At 42.9% G+C, this 25,944-nt stretch overlaps 1 protein-coding gene across 5 annotated transcripts; it reads left to right on the forward strand.

Moving 5' to 3' along the window:
* Window positions 1–70: 70 nt before the first annotated feature.
* Window positions 71–25,868, forward strand: elmo2 (engulfment and cell motility 2). Of its 5 annotated transcripts, none has more exons than XM_010881393.4 (23): window positions 71–162; window positions 1,735–1,793; window positions 5,487–5,587; window positions 9,160–9,200; window positions 13,983–14,055; window positions 14,270–14,320; window positions 14,613–14,782; window positions 15,526–15,625; window positions 16,940–17,091; window positions 17,440–17,518; window positions 18,823–18,858; window positions 19,208–19,258; window positions 19,379–19,501; window positions 19,597–19,716; window positions 20,024–20,128; window positions 20,406–20,514; window positions 20,696–20,832; window positions 20,963–21,126; window positions 21,251–21,363; window positions 21,496–21,603; window positions 21,889–21,971; window positions 22,660–22,737; window positions 22,865–25,868. In XM_010881393.4, the coding sequence occupies exons 3-23, from the start codon at window positions 5,510–5,512 to the stop codon at window positions 23,063–23,065; spliced, it is 2,172 nt and encodes a 723-aa protein (XP_010879695.1). In that variant the 5' UTR covers window positions 71–162; window positions 1,735–1,793; window positions 5,487–5,509; the 3' UTR covers window positions 23,066–25,868. The 5 variants fall into 5 exon arrangements, with proteins under 5 accessions (XP_010879695.1, XP_010879698.1, XP_010879699.1 ...); XM_010881396.4 differs by having other exon boundaries at window positions 16,940–17,085; XM_010881395.4 differs by having other exon boundaries at window positions 124–157.
* The last annotated feature ends 76 nt before the right edge of the window (window positions 25,869–25,944 follow it).

Raw genomic sequence — 25,944 nt, forward strand, 5'->3', positions numbered from 1 at the left:
ATGCACGGCTGAAAAAAAGTGAAAGACAGGAATCCTGTGCAGTAGTCATGGACACAGACCTTATGTCCCGCCTACGAGGAGTGGTGATGTATCATCTTACCACAGAATCTCCATTGGTGGAAGTATCAGACAGCGGCGATCCGATCCGAGCAATGTGGTAAGGTAAGTAACTACCATTGCATGAGCGATTTACTAATAGTAAATAAACAATTAGGATATTGGATGCATTATATTATTTTGTCTTTACATTCTTACGAGACTACTATTTAGTGCGCCTGCAGACAGACCAAATGGATTATCGGGAGTAGTCTACTGAAAAATAGATATTTGCGAAGGAACATATCGCGTGAAGGCTTTTTTTTTTTATTGTGATTACCTCCTGAGAGGAATACGTTGTTCTTTCAGTGCGTACGTTTACCATGTAATGGAGATACTGACAAGTCTATTTTGTAAACCGAAGTTATTCTATTGGGCACTGGCTACTATTTCATTCAGGCTCTCCGTTTTTACACCACTAAGTGAATTTACGTGGCTTGCCATGCGATGCGGCTAATTTGCAGTCCATTTCCTTAGTAGCTTGCTTGTAATGTATGCTTAGCCTGCTACATTATGATTTATAAAATCGCTACTTTTATTTGTTTCTCAATTGACCGTGCTGTCCATGTTTCAAAAGATATGGCGTTTAAAACCAGATCAATCCAATGTATCTCCAAGTTACGGCTAATACTGTCATTATGTATTGGGCTGAAGCACCGTCCGCTTCTTACAATGGTATTGTTGATGGTCAGCATTGACCCATGGTTACAAATGCATCCAGCTGCCATATGTGTTCAACTGGAATCACCCGCATTTCTGTGAAAGGGGGGGACTTCCAATCTTTGAACAGAGGGTCAATATCTGTCGTCCTGGGCGCTATGTCCCTCTGGTACTAACCAGTCCATATATTGTCAGGAGCCAAGATCATGCACATGTCTTCAAAAAAAGGATGGAGGCATGTTTTCCGGTTAAGAGAACCATGCAAGCTCAGAATAGATTTAACTGAAGGTCAGTAAGTTTGGACCCTGAGGGCTGTGGGGTCTTGAGACCCAGATTAGGTAGGTCAGTGGTTGTTGGAGTTACTGAGGTTTACTGCAGCCTCACCAGCAGAATTGTCCTTTTTCACCCAGAATGCCTAATTTTTTCCATTCCCACACCACTAAGAGAATACTACATCAAGACGGCTTCCCTCAGATTCAAAACATTTCTATCTGTTCTGCAATTTATTTGTCAGTATTTATTAACAGAACTGAATAAAAATTCTCAATGAACGGATTTACATGGTAGGTAAACATTCAAGGATTTCTTTTTTTTTTTTTACTTTATCAAAATATGCTTTTCCACTGTTAGGCTTTGCTCCAGTGTTTGGCCCTGATATCAATCCAATGAAATGTATTTTATAAAGCCCTGCAGCTTTATATAATCAGAACTTTTAACAGTGTTTATACAGCTATCAATAAGAACTACTAATGAGATGTTGAAGCCCAGTGGCTTGGCAAAACTAGCTTGAAAGGTGGAATGCTATGAAGAGGTTAATAAAGGTGTCAGTAGCCAGTCCTCTTATGAGGTTATAAATAGTAGGCATCCTTTTAATGCCCCATTGTCTAATACATTTAAATGTTCAGATGACCACTATCAGCAACATGACCACGTAGACTTTGGAGGATGTTGCCTTGACAGCTGTTCGTCTCTTCACAGGGTTGCTGATGACATGATTTGAACGGTGAAACAGAGTGTGCAAAGTGCTCTCTCAACAGGTGAGGACGGACATATCTTGTTAAGATCAAACCCAGGATCAAGGGAGAAAACCCAACCGATGTTCCCAGTAATCGGTTTTAAGGGATAAGCATTGTCGACTGGAGAGAATTGCCTTATAGCATTAGATTAGAACCCTGGCTGGGACTGCTCTTCAAACGTGGGGGAATATTGTGGAAGAAACAGCAGAAGGGCTTTTTGTTCTGAATTTATGTTGATCATGATGGCTGCTGAGTCTGAGACCTCAGTTGTTTTGAGGAGAGCGAAGCCTGCTCAGTTGAGAATGGTGGTCTTTAAGGCATTCTGGGCATCTGTTTTCAATTCCCTCCTTTATTGCCCTGGCACACAGGTTCTGACTTTTACACACACACACCCACACAACCAGATGTTTAAACCACTGTCTCTCTTGACCTCTTATCCCTGGCCTTCATGGACTAGTTTCTTAGTGGTAGTTAGTGGTTTTTCCCACCATTGTGGTTGTGGCTTTCTGTCAACTACTGGAATTTCACTCAGTAGGTATTCAGATGTTGTCCTCACTATGCTGAACTTCAGTTTTTATTCAAGGCATAGTGTGCACTAGTATAAGATTGTTTATTTGTAATTAATTCCTTCATATTAAATTAAATTCTATATATCTGGAGTTTGCTCTCTTTGATTCAGTTATTGGGGAGACCCTGGGGCTTCCACTAATCATGGCACCCCAGTTGAGGTGTGAGCCTTAACTGTGCTGCTAGATGATGTTTATGTAAAGCCATACGGGGGGAAAAAATGACCAGGAACCCCTGGGAAACAGGGCTGCCACAGCCCTGGGGGATTTAATGATCTCATCGTGCTCTTGCGACTTCCTGCAAAGCCAAGGGAGGTCATCATGTGAGCTAGCAAGCCCTCAAATGCATTGACACACAAGACTTCGTAGCTGGAAGAGCAGTGTGGGAAAAAATCTAAGTGGCTTGACTTAGGTGCTTAGCTTAGAAAGCTTGCTGCAATCTACAACTCTCCAAAATCCATTGGTGGTTGTTATGATAAGACAGGGCTGCCGGTACAATCAGGTAAGAGATTGGGGATGGGAGAGAGAGGTTAAGGTATAAGAACAATAGTCTGGAATATTTCATTCGTGAATTGAGAATGTAAATAACATTCTTGCAAGTTTTATAAAATCTGTTCTCAAAGTGGAGCTCAAAGAAACAATGCAGGACCCAGTAGCACCAGCATTTGTACCAGCCTTGGCTGGTGCTAAAGCTCAAACTGCAAATCAGTCTATCATATTTCCTGTATAGTGAACTACGTTTGACCAGTCCCCTGCATGCTCTGTTCAAAATGAGTGCACTACCTCGGAATTGGATGCCATTTGAGATCGGGATTGGATGTCTCTCACTTATACCCTCAGACAGCGGTGGCATTGTGGCCCAGTTGATGTATGAGTTCCTGTCTGACAAGGTTAGGTTAGCCTTTAAATTTGCCCTGTCTCTCCTGGTGTCTGTTTTCACGTTGCTGCTGTTGTTGGGCCACATGCACAGATGCTGCAACAGCCTGGCTGTAGAATGTTATCTGTGTAATATAACAAATAGAAATCGTTTTTTTCTTAATGAATGAAACCCGCAAGAGTCCACACTGCTTTTGATGTGTTCTTTGAAAATGTGTCATGTGCTTTTTGTGTCTGAGGATGTTGTAAAAGATTTTATACGTCAGTGTTTCCGAATATTCTTCCCTTTATGGGAGATCTCTTGGGCCATAATAGTATATGGGTTTGAATGAACACTGCTGTTGATCTGTCCTGCATTTGGCAATATGGGACTCAATTCTCTGAATTTTTCTGTAGCTTTTTCACAGCAAGTTTAGGATTGGCTTTGTTGCATAACCCATTCTGTAATCCCAGCCAACGTCTGATTGTGGTCTTGTTAGTCTTAGTCCCTGTGAGTTCTATAGCCAGGAGAGTCTCCTGATGTATGGATATTATTTCCAGATAGATATGAGTGCTGTGGCAATACTGTATCAAACAGCAGTGTTGACCTGGACCCAGTTTGTTATTGGAGTTGTTATAAATGGAATTACATTTTTCTTTGGAAAGTAAACAAAACTGTTTGCACATACTGCTTTAGTGGATCTAGTTACTTGATTTTGTGTTGACGCAACCAAGAATTAGAGATTGTATTTGGCTTGGAAATATGTATGTTAAAAACCTACATCCATTGAAAACAATAAGACAACCAAGGTTGAGACACTTATCTGTGGCCATCTCTTCCCACCAACTGGCTCCTCAGCCAGAGTGGATCCCTGGAGACGGACTTCTGGGAGAATGTTTTTTCACTGATGCCTTTGGATGTGTTCCAGGCATTGTGTGTTTGGCAGAAGGGGTATAGACATTTCCCCAAACAAACCTGTTTTTGGACACTTACCCCTCTGACTTCCTCTGCACTCTACAAAAAGTGTTAGTTTGGAGCTTGTTGGCATCTGCACCATGCAGTGACAAGTACTGCTTGATTATGCGTTGTGTGTATCCCAATGAAACGCTGTTAGCACAGATTCCTACTGCTTGTAGACACATTCTCATCTGTCGTTGCACTGCCTGTCAACCAAGAGCAGAACAAAGAGTCCCTATGGACATGGAATAGGGAGGCTAGCAGGGGTAAACCTGAGCTCTGTAGTATGTTGTATCTGCGGTAGATCTGGGAGCTGAGCTAAATCAACCCCAGCCCACACACAGGTGCTAGGGTTTTTGAGTGGGAGGACAGCTTTTCAGAGATGTGGATCCTATAAAAACTGCCCAGCCCAGATAAAGTATATGTGGTGTTTACATTTTCTTAACAGAAAGGTGCAGAAACGGTCTGTAGGTGCCTGAATAATGTTGAATGAAATGCTGTTACTGGCTGTAAAGGCAAAACAATGTTTATTTATTTAAACAACTACATATGAGATGTTTTTAATTTGGTATCAGTGTCGGACTATTTCTGTCAGAGCTGTAGTCTAGTCAGAGCTTTCGATGCATAATATCACCGTGTTTCACTCTCACTGGTCCTGTGCTTTGATGTTTAATACCCTGAGGCACTGATATTTAGAGGACTTCCACATGAAAGACCTAGTCTCCCCATCAATGGACCAGTCCAATGTCAGTAAGGCTGTTAAAATGCCTTTTTGAAGGGGATTTAGGCATTAGGGCTAAACAAAGTGTGGAGCTACTTTTTGTGGATCTGAAATCATGAGAAGGAATCATATTGATGACTAGCTACCTCAAGCCACTACAGACACAATCTGTAAGATCTATCAACACATCAACTTGAGAGTATAGTTCAGATTTTTGGTAATGCACTTCCCTGGTGTCAGATGAGTGTGGATGCAATCTGTATCTCTGCATCCTGTTTGAAGGAAGGGAGGTGGTTTTTCAAACTAATGCCAAGTCACATGCTAAGAGTACCCCTAGATGTACTGTAAACAGGATAGTACAATATTTTTAAAAGCTTAGTACTGTCTGGTTTGGAAGTCTTTATAAGATGGGCAAGGACAAACTGTGTGTAATCAGACCAAATAGAATGTCTGTTTTTGCTTGGCAATGAAGATCTTCCCTTGTGCCAACCATAAGGTACATACCCTTCTAGAAAAACGTATGATTTAAAAAAAAAACTTTCGGCGATGGTAACACATGTAATATAACAGTAATGAGGTGCTCTGTATAACTCTGTGTTGCCTCTTTCCGGCAGCGTTGTGTGAGAGGACAGCAGCCATGCCACCTCCCTCTGATATCGTCAAAGTGGCAATAGAGTGGCCCGGTGCAAATGCCCAGCTCATCGAGATTGACCAGGTCAGTGGTGGTCTAAAAACAGCTCTAAAGGACAATACAGATCAACATGAACGTTTTAATGTGTTTCCCTTGTGCCAGCTATTTTAAACCGAAGACATTAGATAATAAAAGGGAGAACGACAATAGTATTTTTCTACTCAGACCGGTGTAAAAAAAACAGCATTAAGATTTTTGTCTAGCTTTATCTTGGAATGTCACCAGCAATGGTGCTACCGCAGAAGAATGTTGTCCAACACAATTTTAACGGGGCTTACCAAATTATTAGTCTGTCAACATTTATTTACCTCTACTGAAAGCCAAGCAAGGCAAGGATTAAGATCCATTTAAGTAATAATTATTAGGCCGCAAAAAGCACAAGTAAGATGATTTCAACACCCCATGTCGGATTTGTTCTGGAATTGGTTCTGCAGTTATTTTTGGTATAATCAGCATTCTTGAAACATGAATTTCCTGAAATATTGTATCTGTTAAAGCTAAATGATTGCACTTAAATTGGCCATCTCAGTTTATAGGTTTCAAATAAGTTCCTCACTTCCAAATGGGCAGTATAGAGAATTGTTTTTTCATAACTCTGATACAAATGTATACTTTAGATTTTAGATAAACGTATTTTTCTGAATAGGGTTTTCATTTTCAAGATTTTCAGGAGTGACGTAACATTTTTGCATTGTAATATCAGGAAATATATATTATAGGTACATACAAAAGCGTATTCCAAATATGCTGACATTCAATTGTGCAACAGACACCGGATTTAGTGTATATATTCAGAACACAATTTGTGCTCTTCCTCTCAGATTAATTGTTTGCCAGTTAACAAAAATGTCACAAATGTTTTAATGCTATAAAAATGGACATCACAATGAACATGTTGATCGGATTGTTTGTGACCCTTGAAAGCAAGAGATTATGCTTAAGTGTGATAAATGGCTTGCTGTAATTAAGGTCAATGCTTTTTACTACAGCTGAGAAATCAAGATAAAGAAATGAAATAGCCCGAAAAATTTATATTTCTGCAGTGGACTATGGAGGACCAAAGGAGTCAAAATGAAATGAGTTAATTTATTAAATACATTATTTTAAGTGACACATAATTATGGAATTTCTTGATATAATATCACTTTTCATAAATAATGGTGTGATATTTCCTAATAATGCATTGTATTAACTAATGGCCCTTTTCATCAAAAGATGTATTTAGTAATATCTAAACAGATCATGAAGTTCGTATAAGGCCTATTTCATAAATCCATTGCGTATTTCATAATTACATCTTCAATGTCTTAATATCATGTTGTTTTTCCATGATCACTTAGGTTATGTCAATCAATGCAAGTGGGTGATCTTTAGCCACAGATTGGCCAAATCTTTTACCTTTGCAGATCATGGCTACAAGGCATAAAGCTCGCGTTGGCAATATACACTCACCTAAAGGATTATTAGGAACACCTGTTCAATTTCTCATTAATGCAATTATCTAATCAACCAATCACATGGCAGTTGCTTCAATGCATTTAGGGGTGTGGTCCTGGTCAAGACAATCTCCTGGACTCCAAACTGAATGTCAGAATGGGAAAGAAAGGTGATTTAAGCAATTTTGAGCGTGGCATGGTTGTTGGTGCCAGTGTCTGAGTATTTCCCAATCTGCTCAGTTCTGGGATTTTCACGCACAACCATTTCTAGGGTTTACAAAGAATGGTGTGAAAAGGGAAAAACATCCAGTATGCGGCAGTCCTGTGGGCGAAAATGCCTTGTTGATGCTAGAGGTCAGAGGAGAATGGGCCGATTGATTCAAGCTGATAGAAGAGCAACTTTGACTGAAATAACCACTCATTACAAACGAGGTATGCAGCAAAGCATTTGTGAAGCCACAACACGCACAACCTTGAGGCGGATGGGCTACAACAGCAGAAGAACCCACCGGGTACCACTCATCTCCACTACAAATAGGAAAAAGAGGCTACAATTTGCACAAGCTCACCAAAATTGGACAGTTGAAGACTGGAAGAATGATGCCTGGTCTGATGAGTCTCGATTTCTGTTGAGACATTCAGATGGTAGAGTCAGAATTTGGCGTAAACAGAATGAGAACATGGATCCATCATGCCTTGTTACCACTGTGCAGGCTGGTGGTGGTGGTGTAATGGTGTGGGGGGATGTTTTCTTGGCACACTTTAGGCCCCTTAGTGCCAATTGGGCATGGTTTAAATGCCACGGCCTACATGAGCATTGTTTCTGACCATGTCCATCCCTTTATGACCACCATGTACCCATCCTCTGATGGTTACTTCCAGCAGGATAATGCACCATGTCACAAAGCTCGAATCATTTCAAATTGGTTTCTTGAACATGACAATGAGTTCACTGTACTGAAATGGCCCCCACAGTCACCAGATCTCAACCCAATAGAGCATCTTTGGGATGTGGTGGAACGGGAGCTTCGTGCCCTGGATGTGCATCCCACAAATCTCCATCAACTGCAAGATGCTATCCTATCAATATGGGCCAACATTTCTAAAGAATGCTTTCAGCACCTTATTTTCCACTACAACACACTACCGATTTCCTTCGCGAGTCACACCGCCAAAACAAGTGCACCTATCTATCAAGATACAAGCCTGCACAATTGAAGCTATGCGTGCGCCATGATAACGTTTGCTCTCTACAAATGACTCAGGGCTATTCCACAAAGAACCTGGGCTATTCCTCAAAGAACCCAGGCCTAGCGATGCCACTGGCAATGACTAGCAGCTTGTTTGTTGTTTTAGCATTTCTATAGTCATTTACAGGATGTGTACATATTAAGTGATTTTGCACGAAATTTCTTCATACAAATTTGCTAAATTGCAATCGTCAAGCAGACCCAACTTGATTTGATGAAACAGGCCATGAAGTTATGAAATATGCCATCAAATTATGTAAAAGGCAGTGATATGAAATTGGCCATGAAATTAGGAAATTTACCATGATTTAGGAAATGCGCACAATATTATGATAAAGGTCTTGACATTTTTAAAAAAGGCTGTGATTTTATTAAATACATTTTGTGATGAGAAAAAGGGAAATACAGTGAATTATTTTATAAAGTGGCATTTTGAAGTAAGTTTTTGTAGTAATGTGCCTCTTAAAAGAACACATTTATTATTTAGGTTTTTCAGTTTTACACGTAGTTTTCGATTTCGATGGTGGAAAAATGTTGGAGTAGAATAAACAAAACTGACATTGCTGAAGTCTGATTTTTTTCTTACACTGTTAGAACATTTGGATGCCTATTCCCACATTGCAAAGTGTCAATGTGTGTCTTTAAGTGCCAGAATTTGAACCATTAATGACTTCTTCCTAGACTGGCTTGAAGGATTTTATGCTTGAATTAAGGCCGACAATGAGACAGCCAGGCTTTTGCTGTTCTGGACAATCACAATATTTTCAGAAATATCTTAGAATATTTAGTAGGTTACTGGAATTAAATATAATGATGAGTTTGGCCTTTTTTGAACCATCAACTATTTTCACTGTGATTGCAGTAGTTTTGCAGAGTTTAACTGTCTTATCTGTCTGTTGTGTGTCTGCAGAAGAAGCCCCTGTCTTCTATCATACGGGAGGTTTGTGATGGGTAAGCACCAGCTCCCCGCGCCCAGCTGTTTATAATCACACAGGAACCAGATGTATAGCAGGTCTATAATGAAAATACACAGGGAAACGTTACAAATAGCCAGTTTTCCTGGACTAGAGCACACGGGTGTCTTTCTATAGAAAGTCTACACAACCTAGAACATTTTCAAACACACAATGAAATCCACACATTTAAGGATTTTATTTATTATTGATTAAAAAATGTGTTCATAATATAAAACAAAAAAATCCTAATTTGATAAGTCTCCACCCTCTTGAGGTAATAGCAGGTGGAATCCCCTTTGGGACAGCTGTCAGTCTGTCGGTAGGTTATATTAGATTCAACTTTATTGTCGCTGAACAGTACAAGTACAGTACAACTAAATTCAGTTAGCATCTAACCAGAAGTGCAAATTGAGGAGGGCAGAACATTTACAAGTATTTGCAAATATTAGGTATATGTATATTACCAGTTGAATATGTAGATGTGCAATGAAGGGAAATGCAGTACAAATGGCACTACCAAATGCGCAATAAGAAAATTTACAGTATTAGGTATAGTGTCTTTTACAAGTGGGTTAAAAGTTGTTCGAGTACAAATGGCAATTTCAAAGTGGTATTCAAGATGTGCAAACAAGGCAAGTGAGGGAATGATGTGCAAACAAGGCAAGTGAGGGAATGATGTGCACCCGGGACGCGGAGATAACAGCAGTTAGGTCCCGTGGTAGACGTGTGTAACAACTGTAAGAATGCAAGCACAATGGCAAATCTAAACGTGCAAAGAGGCTGGTTGAATGTACAAGGTGGATGTGCAACTGAAATGCAGGGATAGCAGCGATGAGGTTCCTGAGGTAGACCCGTACCTTTAACAACTGAGAAACATCCATTATCAGGCTTTGCAAGGCAGTGTCAAAGTAGTACAAGGGAGTAGTGCAACAAGGTCCCTGAGAGGCGGGGGGCGGGGGGTTTATGGTGAGTGACGAGTCAGAGTTCTCTGGGTAACAGCGTTAAGGTTATAGTAGATGGGAAGAAACTGTACAGGACTGAAGCGACCTGTACCGCCTGCCTGATTGTAGGAGGGCAAACAGTTTGTGGCATGGGTGTCCCAGAAAGTACAGGCGCTGTTACGTCTTTTTGACCAGGGCTGAGGTGTTTAGTGTCCAGGAGAGGTCCTCAGAGATGTGGACACCCAGGAATTTGAAGCTGGACACACGCTCCACCTCCATACCATCGATGAGGACTGGGGCATGACTGCAGCCTTTAGACTTCCTGTAATCCACAATTAGCTCCTTGGTTTTCTTTGTGTTGAGGGCCAGGTTGTTTTCGGCGCACTATGCTGCCAAGCACTTGACCTCGTCCCGGTAAGCGCATGACCTCTTCCCTTCCCTGTGACTCGTCCTTGTCCCTGATCAGGTCTACCACCGTGGCGCTGTCTGTAAACTTGACGATGGTGTTGGAACTGTGTACAGGAACGCAGTCGTGGGTGAAGAGGGAGTACAGGAGGGGGCTCAGCACACAGCCTTGTGGAACACCAGTGTGTTCAGGATCAGGGTGGAGGAGGTGAGGTTGTCTAACCTGACTGACTGGGGTCTGTTGGTTAGGAAGTCCAAAGTCCAGTTGCAGAGAGAGGGGCTGTTCCCCAGGTCATGGAGTTTGTTGACCAGCCTAGAGGGGATGACCATGTTTACTTCTGGGCTGAAGTCTATGAATAGCATTCTCACATAGCTGTTGGTTTTGTCCAAGTGGGTCAGAGCAGAGTGTAAAGCCGGGGAGATGCCATCCTCTGTAGACCTATTCGACAGGTAGGCAAACTGGTAGGGATCCAGTGTTGGTGGGGGTCAGGACTTAAGGTGGGCCAGGACTAGTTTTTTGAAGCACTTCATGGTTGTTGGGGGGAGTGCAACTGGTCAGAAGTCATTCAGGCTGGACATGGTCAACTGCTTTCGGCACTGGCACAATGGTTGCGGCCTTGAAACACATTGGGACAACTACCTGGGCCATTGACATGTTGAAAATGTCGGTAAAGTTCTTGGCCAGCTGCCCAGCACATGCTCTGAGCACATGCCCGGTGAAGGAGATGTTGCTGGTTGTGGGGGTAGGGTTCTTTGTCTGGTTGTCTGTGATGGCTTGGATGCCCAGCCACATGCGTCAGGGTTTGGAGTTGTTGTGGAAGAGTTCCTTGTTGTGGAAGTGTTCCTCGATCTGCAGTTTATGGTCATTTTTAGCCATCTTGATGCCGCATTTCAGATTGGCCCTGGATAAGCTGTAGGCCTCCGCGTCGCCGGATCTGAAAGCAGCGTTGCGTGCCTTAAGCATTTGTCGGACCTCTTTTCATCCACAGCTTCTGGTTGGAGAAGGTCTTTATTAGTTTATGGGTGGTGACATTGTTGGTGCAGATGTAATCCAGAACGGAGGAAGTATATGTTTCAATGTCTGTATGGGAGTCAAGGGTGGCTTGAGTGGCAAACAAACTCCAGTCTGTGTGTTGAAAATGGTGCTGTAGAAGTGAGTCTGAACCTTCTGGCCAAACTTTGACTGTCCTCACTGATGGTTTAATGAGGAGTAAACACTTAGGGAGTTGAAATAGTGAAAGATAGTCAAATTGCCCCAGGTGGGAGAGGGGAATGGCTTTGTAAGCCTCCGGAATGTTTGTGTACACTGCCTATTGTGTTACCTCTTTTGGTGGGGCAGTAGACATTTCGGTGCAATTTGGGAAAAACTGTTTTCAGACTTCAATGATTGAAATCCCCTGCAATCACCAAAACACCATCTGGGTATTTTGTCTGCTGTTTGCTTATGGCAGCCTGCAGTTCTTTTTTTTGTGAAGTTGGTAGAGGTCACTACCAACTTTACAGAACTTTTCAAGCTCTGTCAAATTCCTTGGGGAGCATTGATGGACAGCAATCTTCAAGTGCCTCAAATTTTCTATTGGATTTAGGCTGAGGCTTTGATTGTGCCACTCAAAAACATTGACATTTTGATTCTGTTGCCACTCTACCATTGCTTTGGCTGTATGCTACAGGTCATTGTATTGCTGAAATGTGAACTGCCATCACAGTTTCAGCTTTCTTACAAAATGTAGCAAGATTTTAATACATTCTCTGTATCTATCTTCAGTATTATTCTACCATGTGGAAAATGGTCAAGCTAAAAAATGGCCTTGAATGAGTTGGTGTGTCCAAGCTTTTGACTGGTACTGTACATATTATTGCACACCAAAAAAAGATGTGCCCAAAATTAAATGTGAAGAATGTGCAAAAATGCAGAAAATCAGACCAGGACAAAAACATTTTCACAGCACTGTATGTTCTTGCTCAGTCATACCCACTGATTTTAGTGACACTGGACTGATTTACAATACATCATCGCATAGTATAAGAATGCTGTTGGATGCAAGGTGTCGAATACCAATCTGCTTTTTCTAAGTGCTGATATTTATTCCATAACATACACAGCTTTTAAGTATAATCCCCAAATAAACATGCTCTGAAACACAATGTATTTAGATCTTAATTACATACTACAGACATACCAAATAACACCTTCTTTCCTTCTATGGGGCCAAGCCAGAAGTAGTCCACAGTGCTGAAAATAGGTTCACTGGGATGCATCCATGGTGACCTTGTTCACCATCATTTGCCAGTCCCAGTCTAAGCGGAGCCATAAGCTTAGGGATTCAATTAGTTTTGCTAAGCTGATATCTAGCTAATGGAGTCTGGGCTGTATTCATCTATTTTCATTCTCTCTCATATCCCAGTCTCCCACCGTCCTCTGTCTCTCTCATATCCCAGCCTCCCATCGTCCTCTGTCTCTCTCATATCCCAGTCTCCCATCGTCCTCTGTCTCTCTCATATCCCAGTCTCCCACCGTCCTCTGTCTCTCTCATATCCCAGTCTCCCATCGTCCTCTGTCTCTCTCATATCCCAGTCTCCCATCGTCCTCTGTCTCTCTCATATCCCAGTCTCCCATCGTCCTCTGTCTCTCTCATATCCCAGTCTCCCATCGTCCTCTGTCTCTCTCATATCCCAGTCTCCCATCGTCCTCTGTCTCTCTCATATCCCAGTCTCCCATCGTCCTCTGTCTCTCTCATATCCCAGTCTCCCATCGTCTTCTGTCTCTCTCATATCCCAGTCTCCCATCGTCCTCTGTCTCTGATGTCAGATCCTAAAACGCCTCGTTCTCCCCTAATGAAGGAGGTCTAATGGCGCACAGATGGGTGCCAGGCTCTGACTTGTGTTTCTATGCTTACATAACCGTTCTGCTTTCTTTTCTCTTTGTCACTCTGTTTCCCCAACTGTGTGATGGTTCTCTCTGACTCCCTCTCCTAGTGCCCCTTCTCATTGTCTTTCCATTTCCTCTCTTCATTCTTCTGATCCACCTCGCCTGTGTCAATTGTGATTACTTCTGCTAACTCTCATTTTCCTCCTCTCTACTTCTGTGCTCTCTGTTCTATCCTTCCTCCCACTCTCACATCTGAATGCATTTTTTCTAAATGTTTACTTTTTTTCAACACGTAACTCCCACAGAATATATCCCCCACAATCTTTACCATCTGCTCCTCTGGTAAATGGAAATGCTGGAGGCTCCCTAACTGACTTTGTTAACCTTATGCACACATTATATACTTTCTATAGGCTGGAAAAACCAACGGCATTACTGTAGATGGGTTTATTGAGATGTGTGTCTGCCTGATGTTTATGGAGGTGTACCGTGGTATTGAGTAGGATAATTGGAGAGTTCGGTCACCTACCTTCCAATTGATTTTGTGTGTGTGTGTACACAGGTGGTCTCTGTCTGGCTCAGAGCAGTTTGCCCTGCGTTATGCTGATGGCCCTCAGCTCTACATCACTGAACAGGTGAGCCTCTGTACCATGTCAGAGGATATTGCTGTTTAGAATTCCTCCACATAGTACACTATATGGTCCCTTGATATGTTACTCTTGCCATTTTATATCTCTCATCATCAATATGAAGTGCCTTTTGCTGCAGCATAATGTTCACTGGTTATATTGAAGTGTTTTCCAGAGAAGTGATGGTGTTATTAGCAATGTTCACTTTCTTTCTTTCCAGAGCCGTAGTGATATCAAGAACGGAACCATCCTACGACTGGCCATATCTCCTGTGAGGCTAATTCTGTTCTTGTTCACACTGTTTAATTCTTCTTCATACAAATGACTGGATATCTTAAGTATATTTAATCAACTCAACAATGAACTTATTGCTTCAAAGTTTATAGTTTGACCAGTGAAAGTTTTTAATAATGGTCACTGCATTAGACAAACCCTGTTGCTAAGCTATAGATTTCTCAACGATCGCCGCTTGCATGTATCCAACAGAATTAGTATTTGAGGTCAACCAGGTGAAACTCAATGGCCACCACCACCATGCTCTGTCCCCTCCACCCCTCTAATAGGCTCGTGCAGCGAGGCAGCTCCTGGACAGGATCCAATCCCATGGCATAGATGCCCGTCTGGAGGCCCTGAAAGAGCTTGCCAAGCTTTCCGCAGACCCCACCTTTGCCGCCGAGTTCATCAACATGGAGGGCATTGGGACCCTTGCTCGCCTGGTGGAGAGTGGCACCCAGTGAGTCACAGACAGACTAACCATGGGTCTATTTTAGCAACCTGACACAGGCAAAACAGAAAGCTTTTCTATTCCGGGAAGCTCCTAATCACAGTCAAAAGCTATAGACGACCACTATTCACATAGTCACAGAATTGTGCAACACAGTAAATCCCTCTAGCTTATAGATGCAGGCCTATTATTATAATACAAATGTATGATACTTATGATAATACCATTAAGTATTAGTACATCAGTCCGTGGACCACAGGTTGAAGACCCCTGAAGGTGAAGGTGCTTGTGTCTGAAGTAAGGGCCTGAAACTGGCGTCCTGCAGCCCAGTTGTAGCCCCCAAGCCATTGTTATGTCACCATGGCAACATCTTATTAAGACCAATAGTCCAGATAGCTCAGCCTTATTTCCACTGGCTTCTGGAAGCTTCTCTGCAGGTGGTTGCTTTGGGGGGGGGGGGCGACACTGATGGCCTGATATTATGCTGTTTTTGGCTGCAGTTGGCTTATGACCGATTCCTTGTCAGTTGGTGGCAGGTTAAATGCTTTTTTGTGTTACCCTCTGAACCACGGCGTAACCCTCTGAACCACGGCGTAACCCTCTGAACCACGGCGTAACCCTCTGAACCACGGCGTAACCCTCTGAACCACGGCGTAACCCTCTGAACCAGGGCGTAACCCTCTGAACCAGGGCGTAACCCTCTGAACCACGGCGTTACCCTCTGAACCACGGCGTTATTCTCTCTTCCACAGCTTTGGGGAAATGCTGGCCTTTACTTTAACTGCCTTCCTTGAGCTAATGGACCATGGAATAGTGTCGTGGGACCTCATCTCTCTGTCCTTCATCAAACAGGTTAGAACTCTCCTCCTTACTTCCACAAAGTACACCCCCAATGACACAGGTTTCTACACTGTTGGCATTGGAATCACAACAGTATGAATTGATTGCTTATTCAGATAGAGGTCTGTTTTATATTTATTTTCTCTTTTCTCTGAACGAGTTAGGGTAGTCTCAGTAGTTTGAAACATAGGCTTCAAACTACTGTCCCCGAAGTCCTGCCCCATGTCTTTTTTTCATTCAAGCGCTGCCGGAACTGAGTGGATTGCTGTTACCTAGCAACTCCCCCATGTTGTTTGGAGCCTTTTCTGAGCTCTTTCAGCTTGGTCTGTGAAGATTTTTAAACACTGAAGTACTGCACAACAACAAGCACTGTAGAAGTACTCTGTCTTTTTATGGGCTGTAGCTACATCTCTGCACCAGTATGCCTTGTTGTTTTTCCAATTGTATGCCATTTAAAAGACAAATCTCTGGTCCTAATCTCTTGTGTTAGTACATCAACTTTCAAATCAAGCTATAAATCTAGATTTAATTAACATTTGTGTCTATGTTAAAGGCGCAGAACAATCGAAAGAAGTAATTTTTTTTTTTTTTTTTTATATATTTCCATACTGACCATAATATATTTCCACACAAAATAATGAAATGTCTAATAATGCCCTTGACTTTCATTCTGTTCAGCTGGGCTGAAACAGTTTGCCTGTGTGGCGACTTCATTAATAGACCAAAAAGAGATTTTTAAACCCGTCTGCCATTAACAGCTAGTTAAACTTACTCCCTTTTCAGACATTGAATACAGTTGAATTTTAATTTTATTTTCAAAAAGTACCACATCAGAGCTACCTTTTAACACATTTAAATTCTGTATTGTTTCCCTGCCAACCACAGACTGTTTTTTAACAGATTTGCTGTGGAGCGTAGGCAGCATGTAGTCAGGCTAGCTAATACAGCTCAAGAATATTTGACTGACAGTTCTGGTCACCCAGGGATGGACATGAGTCCCACTTCAGACCCAGCATTTCTTTACAGACCAAGGAAATGCTGGTTCCAGAGAAGGTTGCTTGCCAGTGTTTAAAAAGCCGTACTCATAGATATATACAACTATGCGGTAACCGATGTGTTTTTGAACACTCCCGGAAAGCCTTAGCAAATTTCACACTAATTAAAATTGCTCATTGCAAATGTTTTCTATTCATGCATTTTATTATTTATTTTTTTACTGAAAACAATCACAGCAAGGTACTGTTATTCAGAAAGTATTAGATTTTCAATGTAAAGGCCGCCGTGCGGATTTAATGGAGTGTTTTCCCTCACCCGGCCGCTGGTCAGATTGCGGGCTACGTGAATCAGCCGATGGTGGACGTTTCCATTCTGCAGCGCTCGCTGGCCATTTTGGAGAGCATGGTCCTCAACAGTCACAGCCTCTATCACCGGGTGGCGCAGGAGATCACCGTGGGACAGCTCATCGGACACCTGCAAGTGTGAGCACACACACACGCACTGGGGCCCCCACACAGAGCTGTGTGGGGGATGTAGTGAGCGCTAGTGCCTAGAAACGTAGTGGAGAAACTAACGTTGTTGCCGTCGATTGTATTGCCCGGCTCCCTCTTCTGGTGACAATGACTAAGATTAGAAGTGTAGAACCCCAGAGACTAATACTCAACGATCCACATAACGATGTGGGTTTTAAATAGGCCATCTGTATTGACAATTGGTTATTCTAATTCTAATATACTCAACCGGTCGCCTCTTTAGTTGTTGTGTTCATGGAAGAGTCCCTGGAACTAGATGCTTCTAACGGGTGTTTCTATGTGTGATGCCTCCTTTAGATCCAATCAGGAGATTCAGACATACGCCATCGCACTCATCAACGCCCTTTTTCTCAAGGCCCCCGAGGACAGACGGCAGGTCAGTACCTGCCCGCGGAGAAAAAAAACAGTGCAGTGTATTCATACATGACCGAGGTAACTCCGACTGACTTATAAGGGTTCAAAAGCCTTAACACAGGTTCTATGCTGTCACCAGCCAACGCATGGAGCTCATGTCACACACATCTCACCATTCGTATGCACTTCACTGTCACTCATACACACTTGACGGCTGCTCATACACGTCAGTGTAACTCCTACATGACCCATGTCATGTAGGCCAACCTTGCTGTTACTGTCTCACTGAGGGCTGAGATCTATTTGTCAGTCTGTTCCATGTCCTTTAAGCTATGCTGAGCCCGTCCACCAGTTTTCCCAATTCAGGTGGTCTATACTTTGGTCTGTGTACACACCATTTGAAAGAAGGTTTGTTTTTTTTGCCTCATAAACTGTCAAGCAACCGTTCTAACGTCCCAGCACAGTTTCTGTAAGAAACAGATTAGAACTGCCTTGGCAGTTTTAGCATATTCAATTATTATGTAATTATTTTAACATTCTCAATCGAGCAATTTCATTTTCTATTTCCAGTATGGTCACAGTCCCTTTTTTAGGAGATATAGACAGCTTTTGAGCATCGTAAAGAGAAACAGTCAGTGGGACTTTTTCATGCAGAATTGACAGGCATTCCTCCAGGAACTGGTCCGTGGACCTGGGTTTGGGAAAGACTGAGACTCCATGCCATGCTATATTGTGTTAAGTTATGCTGTGCTGTAATGTGCATGTCTTTCTATTACCAATTGTAGATTTCATTCAGTGCCAAGCTATTGTTCACGGCCTGTGTCTTACTACCAAGTTAGACTGGACTGTACAGTAATGTGCTGTTACTGTTACCTGGTGTAACTGTACTGCACTATTACTGTACCGTTTGGTTACTTCTGTTACTGTTCTGTGCTGTTACTTCTGTTACTGTTCTGTGCTGTTACTTCTGTTACTGTTCTGTGCTGTTACTTCTGTTACTGTAACGTTCTGTTACTACTGTTACTGTTCTGTGCTGTTACTTCTGTTACTGTAACGTTCTATTACTTCTGTTACTGTTCTGTGCTGTTACTTCTGTTACTGTAATGTTCTGTTACTTCTGTTACTGTTCTGTACTGTAATGTTCTGTTACTGTACTGTGCTGTTACTTCTGTTACTGTAATGTTCTGTTACTGTACTGTGCTGTTACGCTGTTTCTCGTTATGATGCCTGCTTGTATGTCATGCTCCATGTATAAGTGTGCACTCTTTGTTTCCATTGCCGTCATGCCTGCACACCACCTCCCCTTCTCCCAACCCACCCCCTCAGGAGGAGCACACTCACCCCCTGGACCAGAGGCTCACTGTGAGTACACATCACCCCACCACCTGTTTACTCCACCCTCTCTCTGATCCAGCCTTTAAGTTCACTTCACTGTGAATCCGATGCACCAAATTACAGAGCAGGCCTGTCATAGTCACTCTGTGTCCCACTCATGGTAGCAGCTATCTTCAGGTCTCGTCTCAGTGCTGGAGGATATGAGTATCCCAGGGGAAATTTGATTGCAATAGAATTTACATTTAACCGCTATAAACTGGGCCTTGTTTCCTCAAACTGTCCTTTTTTATTATTTTTTTTTATTAACGAGCTTGTTGCCCTTCTCATATTAAGCCTTTTGAGTCTACTTGTATTTGTCTATTTATCCTCTTCTCAGGAAATGGCAAGCACCCTGGCCCAGAAACACCTGCGATCAATCATCCTCAACGTGAGTGTCAGAGAAAGCCTAAGTATGCTTGGATGGCCCGCCCAAACAGCCCTTTATAGAAATGTTGTGCTTTCAAACCCTTACCGACCCGGCGCTCCTAATGTGTGTCATCTCCCACAGCATGTTATCCGAGGTAACCGACCAATCAAAGCCGAGATGGCACACCAGCTGTATGTGTTGCAGGTGTTGACCTTTAACCTCCTGGAGGAGCGCATGATGACAAAGATGGACCCCAGCGATCAGGTAAAAAAATAATAATAATACGTATTGATCCCATGAATCTTACCTCAACGGACAATGTTAATTTTTTGACGGTTTTATGTTCTGCTGTTCTTCAGGCACAAAGGGACATCATTTTTGAGTTGCGCAGGATTGCCTTTGATGGGGAGAATGATGCCAGCGGGACGGAGAAGAGGAAGGCCGTGTACACCAAGGACTACAAAATGCTTGGCTTCACCGTGAGTCCACTTGGCGGGTTGTTTTTATGTTTTGTAGTTATGCAGAGCAGTCGTTCTTAGTTACCCAACGGCACACCTTACAGTTGTAGCCCCGGACAAACATACCTCATTCAACTCCGTGAGGACCTAGTGATTAGATGATTGGAGCACCAGAGTAGGTAATCACCGCGGTAGAGTGGTTGTTTGGGTCTGAGTGTGTTAATGCTCGTTTTAGAGGATTGCCTGATTCTGTAGAGGGTGTTGTACCTTGTTAAAGCTGCTGCTCTATGAGAGCTGCTCAGGGTCTCTTCTGGGTTTGGGTCTTCAGAACCATGTGAACCCTGCTATGGACTTCACTCAGACCCCTCCAGGCATGCTGGCCCTGGACAACATGCTGTATCTGGCCAAGCTGCACCAGGACACCTACATCAGGGTGAGTCCGTGGACCCAGTCCCTACAAAGACTCACTACTACAGACACAATACAAATCTGCACCGGGGCCTCTTTTGATCTTCCAAGAGATGGGGAAGTGGGGCGGGGGGGGTCACAGACAAGAAATTGTATGAATGGACCGGATTGGCCCCCCGTCACTGTTTGACACCACTGCTTTACAGTCAAGGGTTTCCAGGACTAAATGGGTCCGCTCTATTTATTTCCAAACTGGAGAACTTGAGTTCCCCCCCCCACTGTGCGTGTGTCTCTCACGTCAGATTGTGTTGGAGAACAGCAGCCGCGAGGACAAACACGAGTGTCCCTTCGGACGCTGTGCCATTGAGCTCACCCGTATGCTGTGTGAGGTACTCCAAGTGGGAGAACTGCGTGAGTAGCACCCCCCCCCTCTCACACATGGACACAACACATCGCAGGTGGCATTTGTAATCGTACACGTCGTACCTGTATCCTCAGGGGTATCAGCCATTCAGTCTTTTTTTAGTTTTAGTTTTTCTATGACGGCATTGTGCATTTGAATAAACACCCAGTGTGTTCTCCCTCTGTCCAGCCAACGAGGGCTGCAACGACTACCATCCCATGTTTTTCACCCATGACCGGGCGTGGGAGGAGTTCTTCTGCGTCTGCATCCAGCTGCTCAACAAGACCTGGAAGGAGATGAGGGCCACGGCTGAGGACTTCAACAAGGTCAGAGTTCGCCCACCCGGAGGATGACTTCAATGCAAAAACAGTTTAATGAGAATGTAGCTGTTGGCCGTGATGCGCGGTTGGCTCTCGCTGGTAATCCATTGTGTTGGTTCGCCCTGGAATGGCCCAGGTGATGCAGGTGGTTCGGGAGCAGATCACCCGGGCCCTGGCCATGAAGCCGTCGTCCCTGGACCAGCTCAAAGGCAAATTCCGAGCCCTGAGTTACTCCGAGATCCTGCGCCTGCGCCAGTCGGAGAGGATGAGCCAGGACGACTTCCAGTCGCCACCCATCATGTCAGTCCCCCATCGACGTGAACGCTGTGTTCATCAGATTGACGTGCCTCTGGGTTCGGCCTTGTGTCACTCTCCCAGACTCACTGCCGTCTTGTTCCTATGGAATCTGCTGTGTGTGTTGCAGTGAGCTACGTGAGAGGATCCAGCCAGAGATACTGGAGCTCATCAAGCAGCAGAGACTCAACCGCCTGTGTGAGGGCAGCTGCTTCCGCAAGCTGGGCAACCGTCGCAGACAAGGTGACACACACACACTAACAGATATGGTTGTGTTTTAACAAAGTATTTTTTCACTGTTGATTTACTTCAGAGGACTAAAGGCTTGTTTCGTGTCTGTTTTCTTAACGTTGTTTCTCATTATGTCCTCCTCAGAGAAGTTCTGGTTCTGCCGTCTGTCTCTCAACCACAAGGTTCTGCACTATGGGGATCTGGACGAGTCTCCCCAGGGGGAAGTGCCTTTTGAGCTTCTCACAGACAAGAGTGAGTCTCCGGGCTCGAGCGTTCAGTGTCTTTCACTCACTCTGTGGAGCCAGGCTCTCTCAGCCATCTGTGCATTCAGGACAGTGTTTTTATTCTACAATTTATTTTATTTTTTTACTTTTTTTTTGGTATAAGCCACAACTAATCTAATTCTTAATGAAGCACTCACCAGAATTTCAGAGCTAGACTGTTGGCGAACAACCGAGTGTTTTAAACATGCTTAGATCTGTGGGACTGTGCAGAGGCGGGCCTAGAGGCTTGTTAATCTGTTTTTTTGTATTACAGTCCCTGTGTCTGACATTAAGTCAGTGGTGACGGGGAAGGACTGTCCCCACATGAAGGAGAAGAGTGCGCTAAAACAAAACAAGGTACTGTACTGAAGCCTCCTGCCAGCAGAGGGTGCGCTTGTTTAGGACTCTTTGAATTCAACTTTCTTATTCTACACTGCCATTGTCATCCTTCTTTTTACATCATGTATGGTGAAATACTATTGAGCCAAAAACATGGAATATTGTATACCTTGCAGTCAGTTGCAGCCCACTCCCTGTTGGTTATCCAGTGTAGTACAAATGCAGCAGGCTGAAAACACTGCATCCAGTTCTGCAGTGCCACTGCAGCCACAGTGCAGTACAACCGCAGCACTATGCAGTAACAATTTCAGCAAAACACCACAGTTGACCTCTGCTGCATTTCCACTGCAGTTTCCAAGTCTGAAACCACAAATGAAATGTCTGGGCATTACCAAGTGCAAGTCCTTTCGGTAAAAGATTTGCAAAATGAATGAGACTGTTGTGTTTCACGTTCCAGTTGAATAGGTGTGAATACAATTCTACTTCCTGAAATTCATATTCAGTTCCCTGTGGGGGTGTGGCCAATTCACACTCATTGTTTTGAGATACCAAAATAAACCCAACCCTACTCTCAGTGGTTAAATAGTTACATCCCGAATGGCAATGTATTATTTTTATAGCTTTTATAGCTGCTTTGGATCAGGGCTGATTGTGGTGCAAGCCGTTCATGTTAGAGGTCACGTGAGATATCCTCTGTTCTGTGTAGGAGGTGCTGGAGTTGGCTTTCTCTATCCTGTATGATCCTGACGAGAACCTCAACTTTGTGGCTCCTAACAAATATGAGGTAATCAACCCGTTTAACCCCACAGTAAATATTGACATCTCTGAAGACGTGTGTCGCGAATGTCCTGTGCGCTATCTGACCTGTGCTCTCTATGTTGTGTCCACTTGCCTGCTTGTGCTCTGAGCAGTACTGTATCTGGACCGATGGGTTGTGTGCCTTGCTTGGTCGAGAGATGGCCAGTGACCTCACCCGCAGTGACCTGGACACGCTCATCTCCATGGAGATGAAGCTACGCCTCCTGGACCTGGAGAACATAACCATACCTGAAGCCCCTCCCCCTGTGCCAAAGGAGCCCAGCACTTACAACTTCACCTACAACTACGGCTGAGAAGTGTGTGTGTGTGTTTACATAGTGTGTGTGTGAGAGAGGTACTAATTGTATTTGTGTGCGTGTGGGTGGGTGCATAGTAGTGTATATGCGATTGTGTGTAGGAAGACAAGGAAACCACACACACACATTTTCTAGCCACTACAATGTGAGTGAAGTTGGCTGATACTCTGAAATCCAACTGCCCACAAGTAATTCAGGCAGGGTGCCTAACCCTACCAATATTGAAATATCACACTATTATGGTATGAGCTTATTGCAAACTTTTAATATATTGTTTCATAATTTGTCACTTCATGGCCTTATACAATGATATGTGTGAAAGGAAGCTCATTGGAACAGTTACAGCTGAGTCCCACTATTTCTTCATTCATAACAACAGAAACACATTTGTTGAAACCTGACCTGGATTTTCAAATACTGTGCATATATATATATATATGCGCACCGTGTATTGTAGACATAAATTTGGGAGCTCTGTTCAGAACCATGCTGATGTAGGCTAGTTAATTACTTGATTCTACCTCGTGTTTCTGAACAGATTAAATAATCTATATACATACGCTTTGGTAATAGCTGGTATTGATGTTAGAAATGTATAGCCTGGGAATTTAGTTTCCAGAAAACACGTAACTGCAGACACTGTTATTTAAATCATGGCTAATGAGTACCTATACAGTGCCTTGCTAAAGTATTTAAACCCCTGACCAATTCTCATGTTACTGAATTAGAAATGGAACATTCCAAAAAACACCAGGGGTTTATACAGGCCATGTGACAGGAACTTTAATGGTTTACAGGCGGAGGCAAATAGTTACGTAATTATGTCCTTGTTGGGGCAATTTCTGGACAGGGGTTGAATACGTATGGCAGCAACAACCTTTTCCCCTTACAAATAATTCCCAACGTAAACCCAATGCCACCATACATTAATGTATTTTGAGTGTCGAGTGTTTCAAAATAAAATATCAGTATGAAATGTTTATTTACCATTTCTAATTCAGTGGTATTATGTATTGGTCAGAGGTTTGAATACTTTTGCCAGGTACAGGTATATATGACAAATAATCCAATAAGAATGTATTCTAACCCAGATCAGGTTAAAACTGATTCTTTATGGGCCAAGATATTTTCCAAAGTGTCATTTTCAAAGTCGCTCTCGGTGTCGTCCTTAATTAATTACTTATCAATGTTATGTGTTTGTTATGCAGAATATAATTATATTTTTGTAAATGATTATGTAAACTCAGTTGTGAATAGAAGGAACACTAACTTTTTAACAACCTTATTTGACTTCAGAAACAGTGGTTTGGGGCACAGAATGAGAGACTAAGCAAGGTATCAAACCGTCTGAGACAGACATGCATACAGGTTGTTAAATAAGCAAAGCCTTCGATACTGTGTAGTCGGTAGGGAAGTATGTATTTTCTGTTTGTTGGGATTCAAATAGTCATTTGATTGTGGCGTAAAACTCGGACCATGTCGTTGAAGCGCTCAGCAAGGGTGTTGGAATAGGAAGCTGTGGGTTTGAAATGAGTTGCAATATGTAATTATAAATATAGCGTCATAGCATTTGTTTTCCCACTGGCATAGAATTTGGCCGCAGCCTGTGCTGCCCATAGACCTGCTCACAACTGTGCAAGATGTCCCTTTTATTTTCATTGTTTTATTAGGTAGGTATGCTAAGAACACCTTATTTATCGTAATGACCTAGGATCAATTAGGGATAACTGTCTCACTCAGGGACAGAACGACAGGGTTCGTGACCTTGTCAGCTTGGGGATTAGAACCTTTCACTCTTGACCACTAGTTTACCCTGCCATCCTGATGTTAATACGGTGTTGCTACGGTCATTTTTTTGTGGCTGTAATCATTATTTTAAGGACATTTTAAAAGGGATGAAGGTGTGCAAAAATGTTTATAGTACCAGGGGAGGGTTGTGTAAACATTTGTTGCGGAGGGAAGGCGTATTTTCTCTTTTTAAATGACAGCTTGAGTTGGATGAGATTTGTTTTGGGTGGAGATGACTGAAATGGAGGTGTGGCAGAGGTGTGTCTACAGATGAGGGTTTTTTGAAGGGTGGTCATACAGGTCTTGAAGAGACAACCCTATTATTTTATCTGTCTGGGTCCGCTCCATTGTGCTTATTTCCCGCCAGAGCCAGATGGCACCGACTCAGTTCTTCTGGTCAGTTGGCTGGGCCTTGATATTTGATGTATCAGTGTTTTATAGTACACTCTATGAAAGGGATGTCAGAGTCATCACTGTCAAGCTTGTAGCTGCTTAGAAAATTATACAAATTGCCACATTGAACAAAGTGTGGTTGCTAATGGACACGCCAACAATAAAACTTTAGGGAGACTTCTAAAGAGGCTTTAGCATTTGGTACTCAGGCCTCGTTTATACAGGCAGCCCAATTACGGTTTCTTCCTCTCCACTACCTGGTCTTTTGTTCCATACGATCATCAATCAGATGTGCTGGAGGTCACTCTGGATAAGAGCATCTGTTTACATTACTAAGATATAATCTGATTTGAAAAAAATGTGTTATTGGTCAAAAGAGACTTTGGGGAAATCCCCAATTGGACTGCCTGAGAAAATGCAGACTTTTACTTGCTAAGCCATTAACTGTGTTCAGGCTAGTAGTAGAGAATGACTTGTTGTTAGTCAAGAAATAACAACTATTACATTTAAATATGGTATTCATATATAAATCCTTGTCTGTATATATTGTGCTGCCTTATTAAAAATGTATTTTGTTTTGTGTGAATAAATACAAACATGAACATGTTTGTTAATACGATTTCATGTGATTGTGTTGTTAAGCCCATCCGCTACATGATACAGGCTACTAATCAAAACTTAAAATATATTGTAAA

This window comes from Esox lucius, chromosome 17 (assembly GCF_011004845.1).
Source record: "Esox lucius isolate fEsoLuc1 chromosome 17, fEsoLuc1.pri, whole genome shotgun sequence".
NCBI lineage: Eukaryota > Metazoa > Chordata > Actinopteri > Esociformes > Esocidae > Esox > Esox lucius.

Excerpts from the sequence above, each read along its gene's own strand:
- elmo2 (XM_010881393.4), top strand. The coding sequence starts at position 5,510 with ATGCCACCTCCCTCTGATATCGTCAAAGTGGCAATAGAGTGGCCCGGT. Across the intron at positions 5,588-9,159 it reads AGCTCATCGAGATTGACCAG|AAGAAGCCCCTGTCTTCTAT; the intron begins GTCAGTGGTGGT and ends GTGTGTCTGCAG. Across the intron at positions 19,717-20,023 it reads ACAAAATGCTTGGCTTCACC|AACCATGTGAACCCTGCTAT; the intron begins GTGAGTCCACTT and ends TTGGGTCTTCAG.